The sequence below is a fragment of the Arabidopsis thaliana genome, chromosome 5, assembly GCF_000001735.4.
Source record: "Arabidopsis thaliana chromosome 5, partial sequence".
In the NCBI taxonomy this organism is placed as follows: Eukaryota; Viridiplantae; Streptophyta; class Magnoliopsida; order Brassicales; family Brassicaceae; genus Arabidopsis; species Arabidopsis thaliana.
The window spans coordinates 4,920,372-4,940,681 of record NC_003076.8 but is presented as its reverse complement, the minus strand read 5'-3'; the positions used below and the strand labels follow the sequence as shown (position 1 = coordinate 4,940,681).

The following is a 20,310-nucleotide window of genomic DNA, read 5'->3' as shown; positions in this document are numbered from 1 at the left end:
AGGATATGTGTATATATAAAACATATACAGGCATAACATATAATAGATTTTAGAAAGAAAGAAAAAATCACAGATAGATCATCAAATAATTGCGTCAGATAATATATCCTGAAAAAAAAAAACTAATTAATATTATCCTTGTTATGGGCATAAAGCTTATTTAATGTCGGTTTGCCTTATTCTTCCTAACTAAAGAGTAAAAAGCCTTATAACTATTTCTAAAACAATAATATATGTGTTATATTATTTTGTTGTCTATGAAATCTATAGATAATCGTAGTGCGGTAACAATAAGACCAATCAACAATCAAGTTATATCTAAATGCTTGAAATGTTGATACGGTGGTTCCCTATTTTGGCTATGGTAAGTCGTGCAAGTCGTAATATATACCTACATTAATTAAAGTATAATGTTAAAGTTCAATGTATTTGAGAAGAAGAGAATTGTCTTCCATAACAGACGAACATGGTTTGATTAGGTAGCGCCATGTTGCAAGATATGTACGCGTGTTAGCTGTTTTTGGTATTTAGACAATTTCATATCATCATTAGTCAAAAGAAAGAAAAAGTTTTAAGAGTTGAGATTTACAATTACGTTACTACTATAAGAAAACAGACGACATTTTAGAAACCCGTTAAAATTCAAAATTTTGACGGAGAATTCAACCGTTGGATTTAGAGCATCAAAATTAAAACTTCCATAAAATTTGTCTGAATTTTTTGATAAAATTTATCGGTCATATTTTAGCAAATCTCCTAAAAAAATTGGTATACTATCAATTATTTATGGAGTTTTTGCTTTGAATTGTTAGTTTATCACTTATTATTAGTAATGGATTTGCAAACGATCTTAGGTTTGGTCTACACCTCTCTGATTAAAGACTTTTTTATACAGCTTTAAAGAAGTTTGGAGTAAACGGCATCGTTCTTCACCACTGCTCGTGTCAGCTTTTTTAGTTGTGGTCTCCTTTTCTTAAGGCCACTTTAACCGTCAACATGTATAGTCAATAAACATTTTTGAGTTAATTAGTGGAGTAGTTGAGAAGTAAATAAATTAAGCTAGTCATAGTTTTTTTTGCAAAAATTTGGTAGTAGAGTAACTTTTAAGATTGTAAGTTGATAGTTTTTTCGACATAAGATTGAAGACAAACCATGAACTATAAAACTAGGGAAGGTCGAGATTTTAACATTTTTGGATAAACATTGCTTTTGATCAACAATACGAAATATTAACTTTTGTCTTTAGTTAACATCATTGAATCAACAACCCGAATCAACCTTAATTATATTCATGCTTTACTTCCACACGAAATTTTCAGCTTAAATAAGGAGAAAAAAAAATAAAAAAAAATAACGAGAAATAATAATAATTGAAATTTGAAAGGTAGCAAAAAAGATTAATATTGATATAAAATTGGAGTATATATTATTAAAGTTGTCAACGTCATGGAGATACAAATTTAGCAAAAAGAAAAAGACATGACTCACATTAGATGCTGTTCTATGAACTCTATTTATTAGCCTATATTTATTACACTTATCTTTTTTCATTAACCCTAGATGGGGTCAACAAACCATGGTTAAAAAAAAATATTCAACCAAAAAAAAAAAAACACATAATGATTATGAATCTCAACCACACAACTTGGATTTCTCATTATCAACAGTCTTCAACTTCTCATCTCTTTCTTCCTCCATGAGAGACTTGAGTAAATAATACATAGTTTTAAATTTCCCCTTTTCTAATCTTATCTCTCCCAAATACATAAACCCATCCCAAAGATTTCGAGTTTACAATTTAAAAACAGTTTTGTTTAGTGCAATCTTTACCTTATCTTTACTTCTATCATCTATTCTTCTTCTTCCTCCATCTCTAGAAAATTATAATACTTCTTGTTTCTTAAATCTTATTTGTATTACAATAACCAAAACCCAAGTTTACAAAACATTTCTTCTTCTTGTTTTTCGAAACCCTAAATGTTTTGAGTTGTCATGGATGTAATAGCTACTACAACTACTATAGTATCCGACTTGGATTCACGACAACCCGAAATCGAAGCTCCGATCCGGATCCAGCCCGCGAAGCCTATTTCTTTCTCAAACGGCAAACGCTGCCACCACCATCATCTTGCATCTGAAGCGGTTGCGGTTGCGACTTATAAAGAATGTCTAAAGAATCACGCAGCAGGTATCGGCGGTCACGCTTTAGACGGATGCGGCGAGTTTATGCCGTCACCGTCGTTTAACTCCAATGACCCCGCTTCACTAACGTGCGCTGCTTGTGGTTGCCACCGTAACTTCCACCGCCGTGAGGAGGATCCATCTTCTCTCTCTGCCATCGTCCCTGCGATCGAATTTCGACCTCACAACCGTCACCAGCTTCCTCCACCGCCTCCTCCTCATCTGGCGGGGATTCGTAGTCCAGACGACGATGATTCAGCTTCTCCACCGCCGATCTCGTCTTCTTACATGCTTCTCGCACTCTCTGGAGGAAGAGGAGGAGCTAACACGGCGGTTCCAATGTCTAGGAAACGTTTTAGGACGAAGTTTAGTCAGTATCAGAAGGAGAAGATGTTCGAGTTCTCGGAGAGAGTTGGGTGGAGGATGCCGAAAGCTGATGACGTGGTGGTTAAGGAGTTTTGTCGGGAGATTGGAGTTGATAAAAGCGTTTTCAAAGTGTGGATGCATAACAACAAGATTTCAGGACGCAGCGGCGCTAGAAGAGCTAACGGCGGAGTAGTAGTAGGAGGAGTAGGAGATAGTCGTCAGAGTGTTGTTCCGACAAATGGGTCGTTTTCTTCGACGTGAGGAAAAGAATGGAAAGCGTTGAAAAAGCGTCGTCGTTTTAGAGGCTAATTCTTTTTTGGTTTTTCTTCTCTGTGTTTTGAAGATTTTTTATTTTTAGTCAACGGGTCAAAATCTTTTTTCTATTCCACTTTGTTTTGTTATGTCTTGTAGTTTGTACTCTTGTTAGTAGTTTATCTTTGTTAGAGAGGTGATTTGAGTTGTATCTTTCGACCAAATGTGAGAAGAAAGATAAATGAGTAACCTCCTAAAACCGAATAACAAAGTCAATTAATCCAATTGTTTTCTAAATTCTATATCAGTTTGCTTTTTTATTTTTACTTTTTTTCTTTATATAGAAATTTATGAAAGAAATGAGGGAATTTGTTGCAATTATGTGACATTACTAGATTTTTAACCCGCGGTATACCGCAAGGACAATTTTTTTTTTTTTAAGTTAGTATATATAAAAGTTTACAAATTGTATCTATCTATAAAATATTTTTATTTTATAGTTTACAATTGTTATTAAGTAAAAAAAACTATTTATTTTATTAATGTTGATCTTATTTATGATATGTTTATAAATCATTGTCTAAATATTTTGTAATTTTGTAATAATTAACTGCTATAAAATATCTATGTGGGTTGATGCGTATAATGGAATTGTTATAGTCATGCAAAAAAAGCAATATCAAAAATGATAATTTTGTAATTTTTAAATGATGTTAAATATTTTAGAAGTTTTATTTTAGTAACTAATCGTGTAGTTATTGTAGAGAGATTTTGAGAAGATAGTTAAATGTCAAATATTTAATTCGAAAATTTACTTTCTAATTATCAAAAATAATTATTAAATGCCAGTGACAACCACTGTAAATAAGTCTCAACTTGAAGATTTATTTCATATAGTGGCTGCAAAAATGTATATGTAGATAACTCAAAAACATGAAAACACAGTTACTATTTTGTGTGTTTATTTTCGATGCTAGTAGTTAACACCTGTTTGTTTATTTGTTGAAATGGTAAAAGATACAACTAAGAGTTGGTAAGATTAGGCACTACGTTAGGTTAATATGATTGGAGACACCACTCACTTATAATATATTCTTGCTGTTCTATTAAGGCAAGACTGGTAAAACATCTCAACAAAATATTGCAATTATTTGTTTTTACGATATAATCTTTTTTTTTTCATCAACTTTTTTAATGATATAATCTAAATGCCAAAAGACATGTAAAATGACATTTTTTTTTTTGTTCAAATGACATTTCTAGGTACCACTATTCAGTGCATAAAAATAATTTTATGATTAAGAAAATAAATTCGAGCCCAAGCGCAAGACTCAAAAATAAATCGACATCTCAAAACGGGCCCAATATAAAGCCATAATTCGTAAAGGCCCAATATAAAGCCTTAATTCGTAAAGGCCCAATAAAGAAAGTGAGAGTGTAGCGTTAGGGTTTTAAGAAATCCTATAAATTAGTTCATTCGTCTCTTTCGTTCCTCTCTGCGTGCCCTAGTTATTCAGATCGCCGAATTTGCAGTAAGGAGACGAAAATATGGTGCACGTTTGCTACTACCGCAACTGTAAGCTTCTTCTCTCCTTTTCGTCGTTTATATCACAGCTCATTTTCGATTCGATCTACGTAGTGATTTCTCTCAATATCAAATGATAGATTAGGGATTATCTGAGGTTTTTGATTGTGTTATATATATAGATTGTGAATCTGGGTTGTTGTAACTTTTGAGGTTTTAGTTTCTGAAATGAATCAATCTTAGATACGAGCCTCAAAGATCTAACCTTTATGCTGATAATTTTGTATGAATGTGTGTGTTTGTTGTTGAATAGATGGAAAGACCTTCAAGGGACCACGTCGTCCTTACGAGAAGGAGCGTCTTGATTCTGAATTGAAGCTGGTTGGTGAGTATGGTCTGCGTAACAAGCGTGAGCTCTGGAGAGTGCAGTACTCTCTTAGCCGTATCCGTAATGCTGCTAGAGATCTTTTGACTCTTGATGAGAAGAGTCCAAGAAGGATCTTTGAAGGTGAGGCTTTGCTCCGTAGGATGAACCGTTACGGGCTTCTTGATGAGAGCCAGAACAAGCTCGATTACGTCTTGGCTTTGACTGTTGAGAACTTTCTTGAGCGTCGTCTTCAGACTATTGTGTTCAAGTCTGGTATGGCTAAGTCTATCCATCACTCTCGTGTCCTCATCAGGCAGAGGCATATCAGGTATTGCATCTCTTCGATTTATTTGTGCTTGTGTATGAATTATCTTTGTTATATCAATTGATAGGATCTGAAATGAAATTAACATTTTCTCTGTTTCCATTTCATGATTATCTTTGAATGATTCGGCTTTGTGTTACACTTCTTTAAACACTGTCTCTTTGGTCTAACAGATTGTAGTCTTTCATGAGTTTGTACTGTCTTTTGGTTTGATCTTTCTTCAAACGTTTTATTGGTTGCTCTTAAGTTCACGCAAGTCTTGATAACTTGTGCCTCTTGAGTGGCTTAATATGAAGTGTGTTTTGATATGATCTTAAAAATTGGGTACTCATATTTGTTTCGGGTGTTGTTGTAGGGTTGGAAAGCAATTGGTGAACATTCCATCATTCATGGTGAGACTTGATTCACAGAAGCACATTGACTTTGCCCTCACCAGTCCCTTCGGTGGTGGCCGTCCAGGAAGAGTGAAGAGAAGGAACGAGAAGTCTGCCTCCAAGAAAGCCTCAGGTGGCGGTGATGCAGACGGTGATGACGAAGAGTAAATCTGAAGTCGCACCGTTTTAGCTATGAATCAATCTGCTTTTTGATATTTTGTAGTAAGCAACTTTGTTGTTCGTTTTCAGAGGATTGTTTTATGGTTTCTTTCTTTTACTCTCGAGATTGCTAAACCTTTGGGTTATCATCTATTTCTCACAATTATCTTTTAAAGTTTTGCCTTATCTCTCTAGTTATCTTTATATTTATGCTAAAAAAGATAATTATACTAAGCGAAATTGATTGTCTAGTTTCGTATGGCACTTCAATTTTATAGCCTTTGTTACATACATTTGTTAGGTCCAAATTGAAATCTTTGGCCCATAAACTTTGCTGTGTCTGGCCTATTTTCATTATGATTTGCAACTATTGAAATAATATTAGTGATATCACCGTCCGCGATTATACAAATATACTCTCACTGCCATTTGGTTCCCCAACACTCGGTTTTCACACGTGGTACATGCAAACTACGTGGAAACCATCTTACCATGGTAAAACAGTTTTATAAGTACCATTTATATTTTGTTTATACATAAAAGATTCAAGCACGGTCGGCTATTCCGACACGTAAATGAATATAGTGGTATCATTATTCATTAATCCCTCGATGTGAGACATGAGAGACAAACAGATCAATCCCATTTTCACACGTATTAAAATTTTGAAATAGCCTTTGACATTTTTTATGATTATATTTTGGCGTCTACATTTTATGATTGATTTTGAAAATCTACTGATGGAGATGTGTATCTTGTAATGTTTACATTTTAAGATTACCAAATCATTCGACCATCATAATTCAGTTATTATTACAAGAATTAATTTTTGTGTTAATTAGTTACATCTCCACGTAAAAGTTGAAAAAATTAGTATTAGATTTCTGTAGTCGTTTCGTCGGTGATCGGTACAAACTTTTTCATAACCTTAAGGTGAAATTTTGAATTTCTCTGTTTCACTCACCATGCAAAGAACAATATATTTCACATGTATACAATTATAAAATTTATGCAACATAGATCTGCTAACAACTTTTTATAAGAAAGCCTATGATCCATAAAAATCAATTAAACACTATGCTATTACAAAATATCTCATATCAATCAATAAATAAATAAAAATCCGAAACAACCTCCATCTGTTCAAAATATCATGGAGCTTGATAATGCTGTTTCATAAAAACACAATCTAAGAGAGATTTTTTAGGGAACGACGTGGCAACAATCTTTTGGAAGCTTATTGAAGTACTTGGAAGATGCCGAACAAAACGGCGCCGGATGTGGTCGTTTTCCAGATCCGATTCCTCTTCTTCCACACGTCTCATCTCAATCTCACCGGTCAAACAACACACAGAGACAGATCCGCTCCACACTTTTTCTTCAAAACAGCTCAATCTCATTATCCACGTGGCAATATCTCCATGGTCACAAAAACTTTTGACACGTCAAACAGTAACCGTTTTTTAAACTTAGCTTCTCTATGGCCACCACACTGGTATATATATATATATATATATATATATATATATATAAATAAGTAAGCTCCGTTTCACATGTCTTTCACACTGGACAATAACTTTTCAAATTTCGAAATTCGAATTTTTGTTACTCACAAATCTCTCTTTATATAAACGATGATGACGATGGGTGGAAGAGAAGCTGAATCGTGGCCGGAGATGGAAGCGATAGCTAGGAAGATGGTTGAGGAAGTTGAAACAGAGAGTAGCGGATCATCGGAAGCTGAGACAGAGTCTCCGAGATCCGTCGGACGTTGGATCACGGCTAAAGAGAAAGTACATAACCAGGTATTGAAGATTAGGGAAGAGGATCTCTGTGTTCTTGTTGAAGACAAAGTGACGAATCCAGAGGATCGACGATATCTTCGTCCACGTCGTTTTAATCTGTTCCTGATCTCGCGTCAGAATTTGCCTTGTTCGCCACTTAGTGGAAAAGGGAGATCCGTTAACGTTGTTCAGACTCAGTGATGATGATTCACAGATCCAAAATCGATCAAGGTTTGTTTCTCGATGTATATATCGATCCAACAAATTACACTAAACTTATATGAATTTGATCTCATTTACACTAGTTTGTGCAGGTGATATGTCTTCTTTCAATTTCTCTGTTTTTTTTTGGTTGCTTTGAACTTTTTTTTATTGTTGTTTCGTTTCGTTTTGTTTTTGGAAGATCCTTGTTTAGAGAGTGAGAGAAAGCTTTTTTTGTTTTTTATGGTGATAAAAGTCATGTGTATATAAACCGTGAATCTGTATATATGAGCTTATGAAACTTTATGCTCCACTTTTTGTTTACCTTATATGACCACTCTCTATGTATCATTTAGCAAACTACATACATACACATGTGTATTTGTATATGGCACAAATTTGAAATGATGTAGACTCATAACATTAAAAATCCATAATTATTGCCACCTCATTAGAGTTTTAATTCTTAATAAATACTTGTGACATTGAAGATAAGATCGACTAATAAAAACTAATTTACGAGTCAAAAATATCATAGTCCTTGTAAAGTTTAAACTTTACTGATGGTTTGCCACTAAATGATATAAGCCAACAAAATTGTTTACTACAAAATGGAAAGGTAATTTAGGATGCTTTTTAAAATCTATTGAATTTCCAAAAACTACAATTTTTAATCTTGATATATTTAATGTATATAGTGAGTGTAGATCAGATAAGCCCAAAACAAAAAAGAAATATATATTAAAGCAAAATATAAACTATATATTAAGAAATAAAATCGTAATCGAATTTTTTCTTTTGTGATAAATAAAACATGACATATTTTACAATTTAACATTCCATTGTACAATACATATAACTCCACACAATATTCTTAGGGAAAAACACATACATAATCATAAAACAATCTCACAGACATATCTATATAAAATATACTTAATTAACCATTCTGCACTTCTTGCGAACTTCCCCAACCTGACCCGTTAAAACTCCAATCCGACCCATTTTTACCATGGAGACACCAAAGTCTTTAAAGAAAGTAGACCCATCACTATTCAAACTCTTGAGAACATAAGACTTAGTTTCTTGATTGTCTAAAAGAGCTGCATCAGATTGAAACAATCCTCTTCTTTGAGACACAAGCTTGAAGTAACTTTCATCGAACGTTTTAAAGCTTCCTGGATCCATTTCTAGAGCCGTTGTGGTATCAGTTGGCTTGCATTTTCCTCTGAGTTTGACTGCGTATTCCGTGTCTAAGTTCGGGTCACTATCTCCTTTTCCGGTGAAGTTGTAGAGACGGTTTGTGATCTGTGGACAATGTCCATTCCCAATTGTGTGCCCACCTATCAAAATGTAAATAATATACAAATTATATGAGAATGATTTTATTTTTATTATTTTACAACTAGTGATCCGAAGCCAGAGAGTAATATAGAAAATATGTAGAAGAAAGAGTATTATTGTTAGTTGCTAGTCCAAAATAGCCAAACAATGCTTGGAAAAAAGAGAAAAACATTTGTTCAAAGAACACTGCCCTTTAATTATTTGATGCATCGTTCAAGTATAATTTAAAGAATTTTCTGATTCCATAACATACCTGAAAGCACAACGAGGTCTTTCTTGTCGAGGCCTTTGGACTGGAATTGAGTGATAAGGCTACTGATATTATTAAATGGTGATGGTAAGTTTAATAAGGCCTCAGTGATGTTTGTAACCAGACCGTCTCTTCGTCCCGTTTCAACCTCCCACGACGGTCCATTGAGCTGAACATATATTGATTGGTTATCATAAAATACATGATGTTAAAAGTTCAACACAACATATAATACATAATTTTTTTTATGGATATATTTTCTTTAATATATTAGTCAGAAAATCTCAGATAGAAAGCTGAACTAGTCTCTTGAAAATTTAAGTCAAGTGCATTTTGTAGCATCAAAAAAATAGAAGAATACGCCCAACCCTATTTATGATGTCTATAATCGCCATGTGAACTTTGTAGTAATAAATACAAGGAGCGTGTAATAAAGACACCGTGAGCTCTGACCAAATATTAGATCACATGATAGTAAGAATTTATACTTACCGCAACCATTGCGTCTCTAGCGACAAGAGCCAATACATCAGAGCAAGAAACAATGCCCGGACACTCCTTTTCTAGAGCTGCCTTGACATTGTCTATGATCTCAAATCCTCGAAGGGTGAGGTTAGGAATTGAGTTTTTCTCATCTTTTTTGTTCTTTAGCTCTAGCAATACCGACCCTTCGCATCCCTAAAACATCATGATTCAATCATTAGATCACAAGGTGTCAAAAAGACTAAAAGGAAAATTCAGGATGTCAAGAAAGGACATTACCCTAACGAAGCAATCGTGGAAGAACATCCTGAGCAAAGGAGCTGCAATTGTCCGATCATTCTTCACAGCCTCGAAGACAGACTTTTTGACAATAAGCTCGGCTTTGGGGCATGCCTTGTCGTAGAATCCAACTTTCAATCCTTGCACATTTGTTGGAGCAAATGAAGAGAGCAAGCAATATATTACTTGAAGAAACAAGAAACAAGAGATAGTCATCTTCAAAGCAGCCATATTATTATTAGCTCCTCTTTTTGACAGATGATCGATGATACTAATTGAGTTAATATTGTTGTTGTTATTTATACTAACGTGCTTATGTAATAATGTCACGGAACTTGTTAGTACTATAGTTTAAGGTTGAAATACAAAAATACAAAGTGTTCGTGGTTACATCATTGAATTTTAAAGACAAAGATATAGGAATTTTTTGTAAATTTGTTGAATTTTATATTGTTGTTTGTGGAATATATATAGCTGTCCTTTGTTTATGGCTTATCGTCTTCGTTGATGTTTATTACTATTTACACCAGAAAAAGGGTGCCAATGATTTTAAACAATGAAAAAAATAACCAACACAAACTTAATAAGTTTTTGAAATTTGGCAATATTCAGATCTTTTCGTCAACTAGGTGTTGTAACGAATAAGAAAACACTTGATAACGAATAATGGTAATTTGTCGATAACTAACTTGAAATCGACAAGTAAACCACAAGAAAAAACTATATTATACGTATAACAATTAGAATGGAACACAAGCCGTCCATAGCTATCTAATTTACACGTAGACAATGACTGGTAGGTAGGAGGATTAACAATGAACAATATTGCTTGTGACATTTGACTTCGCAACTGAAAAGTGACAATAATACGGTAGGAGAACAAAATAATACATCTTAAAAATTTGATTAACATAATATAATCAATATCCTTTATCTTACAAACTCTTTGGAGTTAAACTACATTGTTTAATCTTTGGACTTGATCACAATTATTTTGTCCACGTAACAATCTGCATGTTCATCCAATTCCAATCACACTCATTCGAATATTCGATTGTAACATTTCAACGTAATGGGAAGATAAAATATGTTAATCATACTATTATTTTTGGGCAAGGTTCGGACACGTGTCAATTGAAAAAAATGAAGAAAAAAAAATGTCTGAGCCCGGGTTCGAACCGGGGACCTCTAGTGTGTGAGACTAGCGTGATAACCGACTACACCACCCAGACTTTGATGACAATGTTTCTTAAATTAATATATTGTACAACTTCACAAGCCAAAGACCCATCGGCTGATGATGATGCGGTTGTCTGATTGTCGCCGCCGGCGTGGAGAACCGTTACCGTTACTATGAATTTCTTGCCCATTATTCTCCATTGAAACATCCCAAAATTTTCGCTAGTTAGTTCACTGAAACGCAGCGTTTTGCATCTTCTTCTTCTTCCTTGGTTCAATTCAACCTCAGACACTTGTCTTCCTTAATGGCTCACTCTCAGGTAATTCAAAACAAAACCCTAATTTCCGTTTCTTCCAATTACAGAAAATTCGATGTCTTGCTCTGATTTATGTATCTGTTGCAGGTTGCTTATTTGATTCCATTGAAAGCAGATTTAAAGGAAGACAATTCATCTCCAAGGATAACTTTATCCGAAGGTCCAAACATCATTGGCCGTGGCAACGTTTCAATCGTCGATAAGCGTCTCAGTCGCAAACACATCACCATTATCGTTTCCACTTCTGGCTCAGCTTCGTTGTCAGTGGTAATAACTATAACAACATTAAAAATTATAACTTTGGCTTCTTATCGAATTGAATCATGTCAAGTTTGTGTCTTTTGGGTAGGACGGAACAAATCCGGTTGTTATTAGGTCTTCCGGTGACGGAGAGAGAAAGAAAGTGAAACCTAGTGAAGAGGTTTCAGTATGTAATGATGATCTTATTGAATTGATCCCTGGTCACCATTTCTTCAAGCTAGTTTTGCTCAATGGAAGAGCTGCTAAGAAAGCTCGAAAGGTAACTTATTTGGCTTAACCAAAGAATGTTGCTTTTTTTGTTGTTTCTTTGAGGCTTTGTTTGATGTGATGGAACTGTTTTAGGCTGAAGACGATGTAGAGGCCATTCGTCGTTTTTGTCCACCTAATGAGAAACTACCTTCAACATTTCGGCTTTTGAGTGTTGATGCATTGCCTGATTGGGCTAATACTTCTTGTGTTTCCATTAATGATGTCATTGAGGTTAGTCTCATGCTAAGCATATTATTTCATTTGTTTTGTTCAGATATCATTGCTAAAGATTGTATTTGTAAATGACAGGGAGACGTTGTTGCTGCGATCTTATCGAATTATATGGTTGATATAGACTGGTTGATGTCAGGTGAGTTTTCTCATAATCTTCTGTGTTGAGTTTGTCCAAATGATTAGTTCTTTTGTTTACATTCATGGGGGTGTTGTTTTTCGATTTTCTCGAGTCTGTTAGCTGAAGTTGGTAATTTGCATATATCCTTTTGTAGCTTGCCCAAAACTGGCCAACATTCCCCAGGTTATGGTTATTCATGGAGAAGGTGATGGTAGGCAAGAGTATATTCAGGTTTGTTATGACAGTTTTTGCTCATTTCTTTTGATTGATGTTTATGGTAGACTAAAAATCTCCAATATTTGTTTTGTTTAACAGAGGAAGAAGCCAGCTAATTGGATTCTTCATAAGCCTCGGTTACCTATTTCATTCGGGACACACCATTCGAAGGCTATATTTCTTGTCTATCCTCGAGGGGTGAGAGTTGTAGTACACACCGCGAATCTGATCCATGTTGATTGGAATAACAAAAGCCAAGGTTTGTGGATGCAAGATTTTCCTTGGAAAGATGATGACAAAGATCCACCTAAAGGTTGTGGATTCGAAGGTGATCTCATTGATTACCTCAATGTTCTTAAGTGGCCTGAGTTTACTGCAAACTTACCTGGCCGTGGTAATGTCAAGATCAATGCAGCCTTCTTCAAAAAGTTTGATTATTCTGATGCTACGGTACTTTCTATTTCTCTAAACTCTTTTGGTTGATTTATATACTTATTTGTGTACTAATAATATGCAACAAATTTTAAGGTTCGACTAATTGCTTCAGTCCCTGGATACCACACTGGTTTTAACTTGAACAAATGGGGACACATGAAGCTACGGACTATTCTTCAAGAATGCATTTTCGATAGAGAGTTCCGCAGATCCCCGCTAATCTATCAGGTAATGTTCCATTCCAAGTTCTCTTTTTGCAATTGTATTACTTGTAAAAAAGTCTTCTTCTATAATTATTCCGTATTGCAGTTTTCTTCACTTGGTTCTTTAGACGAGAAGTGGTTGGCTGAGTTTGGAAATTCTTTGTCTTCTGGTATAACAGAGGACAAAACTCCTCTCGGTCCCGGGGATTCGTTGATAATATGGCCTACAGTAGAAGACGTCAGATGTTCTTTAGAGGTTATCCGCACAATGATTACATCTTTTCTTATATAGATTATTGATTTTTCTTCTGAACCGTGAAATCTTCAAACCAAAGGGTTATGCTGCTGGCAATGCAATTCCGAGCCCATTGAAGAACGTGGAGAAACCATTCTTGAAAAAGTATTGGGCTAGATGGAAAGCGGATCATAGCGCTCGCGGGTAATTTAGAAAAACCAAACCTTTACAAATCCAACTTATGAGTACTACTCAATTCTGATCCTTTTTAATGTAACAGTCGTGCCATGCCACATATAAAGACGTTCACACGTTACAACGACCAGAAGATTGCGTAAAGTTCATCAAGTCTCAATCTGTAGTTGCTCTGTTAGTACCTTTTGTGATTAATGTTCTTGTTTTGCTTCCACAGATGGTTCTTACTAACCTCATCGAATCTTAGCAAAGCGGCCTGGGGAGCACTTCAGAAGAACAATTCACAGTTGATGATTCGTTCCTACGAGGTAAAATTCCAAAACCTGTGTTTTCATGTATCAAAGTCTGATCTTTGTAACCACTAACTACATTCCATTGACTGTAATATTGTTAGTTGGGCGTCTTGTTTTTACCATCTCCAATAAAAACACAGGGTTGTGTATTTTCGTGCACTGAGAGCAACCCGAGTGTTATGAAGGTAAGAAGATCTAAAATTCCAAAACCTGTAAACCCGGACACAAACTGTGATCTTTCCCTCTTAATTGTGCTTTGTCAACAGGCAAAACAAGAGACGAAAGACGAGGTAGAGAAGAGGAGTAAGCTAGTGACAATGACCTGGCAAGGAGACCGAGATTTGCCTGAGATAATCTCATTACCAGTTCCTTATCAACTACCTCCTAAGCCATACTCACCCGAAGGTATTTTCCCTATTCATTATCCAGCAAATATAACTTCTTTCTTTCTCAAGTTATTAACGTTTTTACTGGCATTGTGATTTTCAGATGTTCCATGGTCATGGGACCGAGGCTACTCGAAGAAAGATGTGTATGGACAAGTCTGGCCAAGATAGTTGATGATAGCTTTAGTAGCTCTATGACTTGAGACTTGAGAGAGTGGCTTTATGGGTTTTACTCACTCAGATATTGAAGACTTTATAATCTTTAATTTAATGCTAAGCGATGAACAACCAGACGGATAAACAAAAATTAGTGTGAAACTGATTGAAGTCTGTGGATTAATCCGGATTAGTCCACCAATGGATAGGATTAGTATTGATAAAGTTCTTTTAATTTTTAGTATGTGAAAGAAAATTGACCTGTCGGCTTCAGTCTGCCGTACCAACGAGGTTGAAAGGTTAAAAATCTCGTGGGCCAAATAGAGAATTTTACGGGTTGGCTCATTTTTAATTTTGTATATATGTGAAGTCATATTAGGCAAGTGGTTTAATTAGGCAAGTGGCTCATATATATGTTAAAAATTTGTAATTCTTTTGCTTGTTGGCATTTTACTTTTGTCCGAGGAAATTGAATTTGATTAAGCTATCACATGTGTTGAAGAGCATAGTGTAAAGTCCAAACATAATTAGCATAAGTGATAAGTACGAACCACAAACACAAAACAATAGACATAGAAATTGGAGACATAAGGTATTTTTTCATATTATTATGACAGAAGTGTGTCGTTGGTTACAAGAAAGTGAGAAACCTACGATTTTAATTCGAGACAGAAAATCAAGAACGAAAACAAAAATGAAGAAGAAATTTTGGTGGTTTATATTCGATAGACATTTAGAATACAAACAGATGCAGACAAGGATTCACAATCAATGTCTACATTGCCAAGAACACCCGTCCCTCTCTTTGATGATTTGGCCTTTTATCATATCTATCAATTATTTTAAGATAATAACATTCATAAGTTATTTGCTACTAGTTTTTGATATGCAATTTAGTCCTCGAATCTTGAGAAGAGCCAATCACAATTATGATATTGATTAAGAACGATCTTTCTTCTGACCATTCACAACTTGCCACGTCAGTACTCAAAAGTTTGGATAATTTTATCCAGTGCCTTGAGACTTAGGATAGTATGCAGTAGTAGTGTCTTGACAATTGATATAGTATCAACATGCTCGTTTATATTCTTTTATGGAACGAGGGAAGATTAATGATTTTTTACTCTCTGCAGACAAGTGCCTGATTAGTTGTGATTAAAGATGCCGCAGAATTAAATCATATCATTATTTTGGATACTGTTAATTTTCATGAGATTTGAAAATATTTGACAATGAATGTATTGGCTCAAGTAAGTTCTTTGGAAAAAAAGGTTCTTTGAGTATTTTTTTAGGTCTCGTCTTATCTCAGATATAAGATTTCAAGTATCTTGAGATGATGAAATTTTCAGTTTTTTATTTATCAAATTTTCACTTCAAAACAAATAGATAAAATGGGTCGATTGACTATGTCCTTGTGTATTAAATTTTATTTTGTCTTATTTGTTATATGATATTTCTTACATGCATGCATCATTTAGTTTGACTATATAGACTTTGGATAAAATTTTGTTTTAAAAAAAAAATAAAAAAATAAAATTTGTCTGCAGAGTTGTGGATTATGGGTAATTAGTTCCACATATTTCACCTATTGAAAGATGCATTCTAATGTATCAATTTTGAACGGTGGTACTGGTACATCGACGACACTAGTATGAACAATTATGATATAAATTAAACTCACTGGTTTTTGCAAATGTTCTAACTATAAAAACATTTTTCTTTGAAAATTGTTATCTCACTACCGTAGTAAAACGATGGAGATAAGAAAAGCGAGAGGTCATGTGGGAGAGGGCGTGAAGGATGGGGATGCTCCCTGATTAGAGGGGGGAAAGAGTGTCCTATCATCACATGGGAGGTTAAACTGGTTCTTATTTATAACTTCAAAATATTAAAACATAAATAGTCCCACCTTTGTGTGCTCATCAGCAAACATTTTTCTTTAATGTCCAATTTATCACACCATCTCCTTGTTTTCTAATACATATCATACATCTACTAATCATCATTCATTCATATCTTTTGCATATATCATCATCTTCATCATCATCATCACGTGTTTAGATCTAGCAAATGGTTTGTTGTTATTTATGACCAAAACAACATTACCATGTAGTATTTATATAAATCCTAAATAAAAATTGAAACTCACTGATACAATTAAAATTAAAGTATTTGTACAAAATTACATATTGACGAATGTTAGTTGGAAATCACCTGTCTAAGTTTTTTAGAACAAGTGCTCAAAGATATTGGGTTCGACAATTGATGAAATTCCACTTAGGCATTACATATAAATAAATATCGTAAGCATATACACTATCAATTGAGGTACACGTGATCGAGCTTGGACTAAAAGTGTAAGACTAGCCCCTCCCTATTGGCTAGGATAGATACCGTACGTTCCCTCAAATTGACCTAAGTCCATTGTTTTTGTTTACCCGTATCTATATAACTGAACCACAAAATCTTCTTGGTTTTACGCATCACAACGATCATAAAATAATGATATACTCATATAGGTATATCTTGAGTATATAGACAAGCTTTACACTAGCTTGTATAATAAGATAAATAGAGTGGTGATATTTTAATGTTGCATTGTTTCAGTACTTGAAATCAGAATCGTTTCCCACTTGAAAAATTAGTTTCTCTTTGATCATAGCATATCTAACAAGACATATTAGTCGAGCTTTTGGATAGTTGTCGTTTGGTCTTAAAAAATAATGATACATTCTCACAAACTCTCACCGTACCTCAAGGCTCAAGCAAAGCTAGGACATGCTATTAAGGAACTGTAACTACTATAGCTGATTATCACAAAGTCTCACCTCAATATATATAAAGATTTTAATGACTAGAATAATTATAAGTTTTGAGATAAATTATCAATGTATCCAAGTGAAAGTATTGTTTGGTATTTTCTGTCAATCTAGATATTCATTTGCGAATTCCTAATTGACGAAAAATAACAGATATTATAATGTTACTAATTAACAAAAAATAAATCTTTGAAAAGATTTACATCATTGAAATACTACAATATTAAAAATATAATAGCATTATAATATCGACAATACTTATAATACTCATATAATAATATAATAAGAAGATTTTAAATGTACATAATACAAATTATTGCAAAAAGATTTCCAGTAATAGATACTAAGTTCTACTAAAGTTTTTGAAACTTTTTAGGAAAAGCAAGATTTTGTTGGAGACTTTGGATTAATGTAATTTTCAAAAGAGAAGAAGATGGTTTTTTTTTTTCTGAATATAAGAAAATAGAAGATATATATCTATCTTCGGTGTATTTATTGTTGATAAATATGCTGTCTTTTTTTAAAGTAAATAGATAAAAGTTAGACAGACTTTTTTTTTGTCTTATGTATCTTTTTCTCTAGTTTTTTATAAATCAACTTTAAATTAATCATCAAATAATAGTAATATTAGACACATATATACATCACGATCTGATAAATTTGTAAATTCACGTGTCATGTATCCAAGACTCCAATTCTAAACCACTGTTCTCTCTTGTGCACTTGTCATCGGCATATCCAACACCCCTATTTAAGATTATTTGTATTACTCTCGCTCTCTCTCTCTCTCTCTATCTAGAAGTGGTCCTAGCTCTCTATATAACACCATTTCTTCTCCTTCTTTCTTCTCCCTTTCTTTCGACAAGCACAAACAAAGCCATCAAGAGAAGAAAGCCTTTTCTTGGATTCACATATATATAAGAATATTTTTTCAAATCAAACATGTCTTCTAGCAGAAGGTCGAGACAAGCAAGCTCATCATCAAGAATTAGCGATGACCAGATCACTGATCTCATCTCAAAGCTCCGACAGTCCATTCCGGAGATTCGCCAGAACCGTCGTTCCAACACGGTAAATCTTTTCAAAAGTTACTGTGTTTCTTCTATGTACCAAGGTTTTGGCATAGTCACATAAGTTTTACTTTGATGATATTTATTTAGGGTTAGCTATTATGTTTAATAGAGAATCACGCATATACAAGTATACAACATGTTAGAATAGTGCATTATAGTCATAGAAGTACGTGTGGGAGACTGCATTTTGAAGTTTCTAAAATTACTTTTGACCATTAACCGGACTTTGAGGAGAGGGGAACATATTTTCCCTAACTTCAGCATTAAGCTTCTAGTTAATTTTACTTTTATTATTGATTAACTACATTGAATGTGAGACGACTATATTGCTTCACGGACCATCAATTCAATACATTTATGTACAGCACCGACTAATTTTTATATTTGGTTTTCTTAGTTTCTATATAACAAGAAAAGTACGAACTCTAGAAAAATAAGAAAAAGCTGGTTTCTATAAATGGAAGCATCGTTTTCTTATAGTACACACAACCAATCAGATTTGTTCTCAATTTCAAAACAATGTGTTGGTTAAGTTATGAGCATTTTTATTTTTTTGATAAAGTATGGGCATTTTATCTTAAGCTTTAGGTTTAACTTTTAACCTATGCATAGTGTAGTATGTCAAGCAACTAGCGTCAATATATTTTCTTACATTATTAACACGCATCATAACTTCAAGCTAAGACTTGTTTCTGTTGTTGTTAAAGCAAGCTAAGACTTGTTTGAATATTTATATTGAATCCTTACTATAAAATGTACAATTGTGAAAATTGTTTGTAGGTATCAGCGTCGAAAGTGTTACAAGAGACTTGCAACTACATAAGAAACTTGAACAAGGAAGCCGATGACCTCAGTGATCGATTGACTCAGCTTCTGGAATCCATTGATCCTAATAGCCCACAAGCCGCAGTTATTAGGAGCTTGATTAATGGATAATTAAGATATAAATTGATTAGTTGTGCTTTATATATATAAGCTTAAAATCTCGTTGGGAGGTTGATCCATCAGGGTGTTGCATAATTATATATCTATTTTATGTTTCTTATATATTATTTACAATCCTATCTAGTTAGGGTTCATATTTTGACCCTTTTTTGGTTTAACGTCATGCATGCAATTCCATTAAGCTTAAAAATTATAATAAATAAGATTTCGAGTAATTATTTAATTTAAATCCTTTTATATTATATTGTAAGTGTGTCCATTTGTATGTGTGTTAATGCGTTATACAAATGGATATACTATATAAGTATATATGGCACCCAAGAGGTTAATTAATTTCAAAGTTAATTTAGACTTATCTTCGAAATAGATAGAAAAGTTGATTAATACTATCATTTAAAGCGTACATGATTATCAATTTTGCATGAAAACGTAATAGGATGACTCAAACCTACCAGACTCACATAAAAAATAATATCTCAACCATTATACCACTATACATTGTTACAAATTACAAACTACAGAATGAAACAAAATCTATATTTATTAGCTTCTCACATATTAAAAAAAATAAAAAATCCAACAAATGTTTTTGAAAACAGACCCATCGTGCATTATATTTGATAATAAAGATAACATTTACACTAGTTTGCTATAAAATTTAGTATTTAATTACCTACAATAATTTTACATATATATATATATATATATCTGTATAAAATTCCCTAAAATATTTGAAGGTTTAGAAAACAGGTATATGAAGTTTAAACATGCGTATCATACAATCTAGTTAGTGTAAGTATTTACAGTCAAAATGTATGAACCCCGCGATGAAAAGTAAGATGAGTGAGCAGTTTTTAGAAAACTCTTCGGCTGATATATCACACGAATCTTGCTTATTAATGTTGCAAGAAGGACACAATAAAGTAACACGATTTTTGGCAACAAAAAAAAGAAGTATATATAATTAGTACAAAGTTCACCATAAATTAAATCACATTCTAAAAAGGAGTTTGTCGTCTTTTGTTAGCAGATGTGAAATATAGATGACGTTAATACTTATATTTGTCGGAGAACTGGGATCATGAGCCACAAATTTTGCATAAATT

General features: G+C 33.6%; 6 protein-coding genes and 1 non-coding gene across 9 annotated transcripts; 5 read left to right on the top strand and 2 right to left on the bottom strand.

Moving 5' to 3' along the window:
• Positions 1–1,474: 1,474 nt before the first annotated feature.
• Positions 1,475–3,217, top strand: HB30 (homeobox protein 30). The gene has a single exon (NM_121525.4). The coding sequence runs from the start codon at positions 1,993–1,995 to the stop codon at positions 2,806–2,808; it is 816 nt and encodes a 271-aa protein (NP_197025.1). The 5' UTR covers positions 1,475–1,992; the 3' UTR covers positions 2,809–3,217.
• Positions 3,218–4,252: 1,035 nt separating this feature from the next.
• AT5G15200 (Ribosomal protein S4) lies at positions 4,253–5,872 on the top strand. Of its 2 annotated transcripts, NM_121524.5 has the most exons (3): positions 4,253–4,375; positions 4,638–5,019; positions 5,372–5,872. In NM_121524.5, the coding sequence occupies exons 1-3, from the start codon at positions 4,348–4,350 to the stop codon at positions 5,556–5,558; spliced, it is 597 nt and encodes a 198-aa protein (NP_197024.1). In that variant the 5' UTR covers positions 4,253–4,347; the 3' UTR covers positions 5,559–5,872. The 2 variants fall into 2 exon arrangements, with proteins under 2 accessions (NP_197024.1, NP_001119227.1); NM_001125755.2 differs by having other exon boundaries at positions 4,274–4,375; positions 4,638–5,392.
• Positions 5,873–7,061: 1,189 nt separating this feature from the next.
• Positions 7,062–7,974, top strand: AT5G15190 (uncharacterized protein). Of its 2 annotated transcripts, NM_180492.3 has the most exons (2): positions 7,062–7,564; positions 7,648–7,974. In NM_180492.3, exon 1 carries the CDS (start codon positions 7,184–7,186, stop codon positions 7,532–7,534), a length of 351 nt encoding a protein of 116 aa, NP_850823.1. In that variant the 5' UTR covers positions 7,062–7,183; the 3' UTR covers positions 7,535–7,564; positions 7,648–7,974. The 2 variants fall into 2 exon arrangements, with proteins under 2 accessions (NP_850823.1, NP_197023.2); NM_121523.3 differs by having other exon boundaries at positions 7,062–7,974.
• A 301-nt stretch (positions 7,975–8,275) lies between these two features.
• AT5G15180 (Peroxidase superfamily protein) lies at positions 8,276–10,257 on the bottom strand. Its single transcript, NM_121522.4, has 4 exons — positions 9,891–10,257; positions 9,621–9,806; positions 9,132–9,297; positions 8,276–8,877 (listed from the first exon to the last, which is right to left on the bottom strand). The coding sequence occupies exons 1-4, from the start codon at positions 10,119–10,121 to the stop codon at positions 8,471–8,473; spliced, it is 990 nt and encodes a 329-aa protein (NP_197022.1). The 5' UTR covers positions 10,122–10,257; the 3' UTR covers positions 8,276–8,470.
• A 791-nt stretch (positions 10,258–11,048) lies between these two features.
• AT5G15175 lies at positions 11,049–11,122 on the bottom strand. The gene has a single exon. It is a non-coding gene; the product is annotated as a tRNA-Val (tRNA).
• A 57-nt stretch (positions 11,123–11,179) lies between these two features.
• Positions 11,180–14,832, top strand: TDP1 (tyrosyl-DNA phosphodiesterase-like protein). The gene is made up of 15 exons (NM_121521.4): positions 11,180–11,389; positions 11,474–11,653; positions 11,736–11,906; positions 11,990–12,127; positions 12,206–12,266; positions 12,403–12,479; positions 12,564–12,914; positions 12,993–13,127; positions 13,209–13,358; positions 13,438–13,541; positions 13,618–13,671; positions 13,750–13,840; positions 13,927–14,010; positions 14,092–14,230; positions 14,315–14,832. Exons 1-15 carry the CDS (start codon positions 11,375–11,377, stop codon positions 14,380–14,382), a joined length of 1,818 nt encoding a protein of 605 aa, NP_197021.2. The 5' UTR covers positions 11,180–11,374; the 3' UTR covers positions 14,383–14,832.
• Positions 14,833–17,869: 3,037 nt separating this feature from the next.
• BNQ2 (BANQUO 2) lies at positions 17,870–19,439 on the top strand. The gene is made up of 2 exons (NM_121520.4): positions 17,870–18,257; positions 19,040–19,439. Exons 1-2 carry the CDS (start codon positions 18,129–18,131, stop codon positions 19,193–19,195), a joined length of 285 nt encoding a protein of 94 aa, NP_197020.1. The 5' UTR covers positions 17,870–18,128; the 3' UTR covers positions 19,196–19,439.
• Positions 19,440–20,310: the final 871 nt, after the last annotated feature.

Bases quoted from the DNA above. Each gene is read 5' to 3' on its own strand.
- AT5G15200 (NM_121524.5), top strand. From the start codon at position 4,348: ATGGTGCACGTTTGCTACTACCGCAACT. The intron at 4,376-4,637 runs GTAAGCTTCTTC...GTTGTTGAATAG, and splicing joins CGTTTGCTACTACCGCAACT to ATGGAAAGACCTTCAAGGGA. The intron at 5,020-5,371 runs GTATTGCATCTC...GTGTTGTTGTAG, and splicing joins ATCAGGCAGAGGCATATCAG to GGTTGGAAAGCAATTGGTGA.
- AT5G15190 (NM_180492.3), top strand. From the start codon at position 7,184: ATGATGACGATGGGTGGAAGAGAAGCTGAATCGTGGCCGGAGATGGAA.
- AT5G15180 (NM_121522.4), bottom strand. From the start codon at position 10,121: ATGGCTGCTTTGAAGATGACTATCTCTTGTTTCTTGTTTCTTCAAGTA. The intron at 9,807-9,890 runs GTAATGTCCTTT...ATGATGTTTTAG, and splicing joins TCCACGATTGCTTCGTTAGG to GGATGCGAAGGGTCGGTATT. The intron at 8,878-9,131 runs GTATGTTATGGA...ACATTTTGATAG, and splicing joins AGACCTCGTTGTGCTTTCAG to GTGGGCACACAATTGGGAAT.
- HB30 (NM_121525.4), top strand. From the start codon at position 1,993: ATGGATGTAATAGCTACTACAACTACTATAGTATCCGACTTGGATTCA.
- BNQ2 (NM_121520.4), top strand. From the start codon at position 18,129: ATGTCTTCTAGCAGAAGGTCGAGACAAGCAAGCTCATCATCAAGAATT. The intron at 18,258-19,039 runs GTAAATCTTTTC...AATTGTTTGTAG, and splicing joins AGAACCGTCGTTCCAACACG to GTATCAGCGTCGAAAGTGTT.
- TDP1 (NM_121521.4), top strand. The intron at 12,480-12,563 runs GTTTGTTATGAC...TTTGTTTAACAG, and splicing joins GTAGGCAAGAGTATATTCAG to AGGAAGAAGCCAGCTAATTG. The intron at 13,542-13,617 runs GTAATTTAGAAA...TTAATGTAACAG, and splicing joins GCGGATCATAGCGCTCGCGG to TCGTGCCATGCCACATATAA.